The 1,022-nt window shown below is 58.7% G+C and overlaps 1 protein-coding gene across 2 annotated transcripts in view; it reads right to left on the reverse strand.

Moving 5' to 3' along the window:
- OLFM1 (olfactomedin 1) overlaps positions 1-865 on the reverse strand; it is a 34,062-nt gene extending 33,197 nt beyond the window's left edge. For both annotated transcript variants that reach the window (XM_005421255.2, XM_014307139.1), the window contains exon 1: positions 748-865. In XM_005421255.2, coding sequence (XP_005421312.1) covers positions 748-813 — 66 coding nt within the window. In that variant the 5' untranslated portion in view covers positions 814-865. The remainder of the gene's footprint in view (positions 1-747) is intronic.
- Positions 866-1,022: the final 157 nt, after the last annotated feature.

The following is a 1,022-nucleotide window of genomic DNA, read 5'->3' on the forward strand; positions in this document are numbered from 1 at the left end:
GACTGGAAAAAAAAAAAAAACAAAAAACCCCACAAAAGACAATCGCCCTGCCTGCCTCTCTCCCCCGGCAGCCTCAAGAAGTCAAATGGAGTTTTAATTCCACTTGCAAGGGATGGATTTTGGGCGCCTCCTTTCCTCCTCCCCACAACCCCTCACCTCACTCAGCCCAGGAGCTGGGACAGCAAAGAAAAGCATGAAAATCCAGGCAAAAAAAAACCCCAAAAAACCAGCAGGTGGAGTGGAGAGAGAGGGATAAATAAACTGCCCCCGTCTCCCACCCGGCTGTCACAGATGCCAACACCAAGGGACATTTAAATGTCACCTAAAACCAGCACAGCTACCCCCACACGAGGACCCAGCAGGGTGGGGGGGGGACAAGGGGGGACACCACTCCCACCTGGTCCTTGTGGCCACCCGGGCCAGCAGCTCCTCCCCACCCGGGGGTCCCACAGCCCCCCAGGTGAGCCGGGAGAGGTGACCCCAACACCCCCATCGGGGCTGCCCCTCCCACGGGGGTCCCTCGGCCCGAAATCCCGCCCGAGCAGCGTGGATGGTGCCCAGGTGCGGGGCAGGGCACAGGTGATGCCCGGGGAAGGGGCGGCTGGGCAGGTGCAGCATCCCCGGGCAGGTGCAGCATCCATCCCCGGGCAGGTTCCTGTGCTGCTCTCGAGGTTTAGCAGAAAATGGCGTTGGGGAGAAAGGGAGAAGAGGAGGAAGGGGAGCGGGGAAAGGAAGAGCTGGACCTACTTGGGTGAGTTCTGTGCCCATCAGGATGAGGAAGCAGAGGGTCAGCAGCTTGCTTGCCGGTTGCATCTCTCGCAGCCCGTTCTAGGCAGCTCGCATACAGATCACCTCCCGGCGAGGCAAAAATAATAATTAAAAACCAGCCTGATTTTGCGGGTGGCTCTCAGCACCCTCGGGAAGCGATGCCAGAAATCTGCTCAGCAGAGCCTTCACTTTGCATATTTATTGGGATCCCAGTTTCTCTCCTCTGCTTGCTCTCGGTGCTGGCTGTCTGGGAA

This window comes from Geospiza fortis, unplaced genomic scaffold (genome assembly GCF_000277835.1).
Source record: "Geospiza fortis unplaced genomic scaffold, GeoFor_1.0 scaffold27, whole genome shotgun sequence".
In the NCBI taxonomy this organism is placed as follows: Eukaryota; Metazoa; Chordata; class Aves; order Passeriformes; family Thraupidae; genus Geospiza; species Geospiza fortis.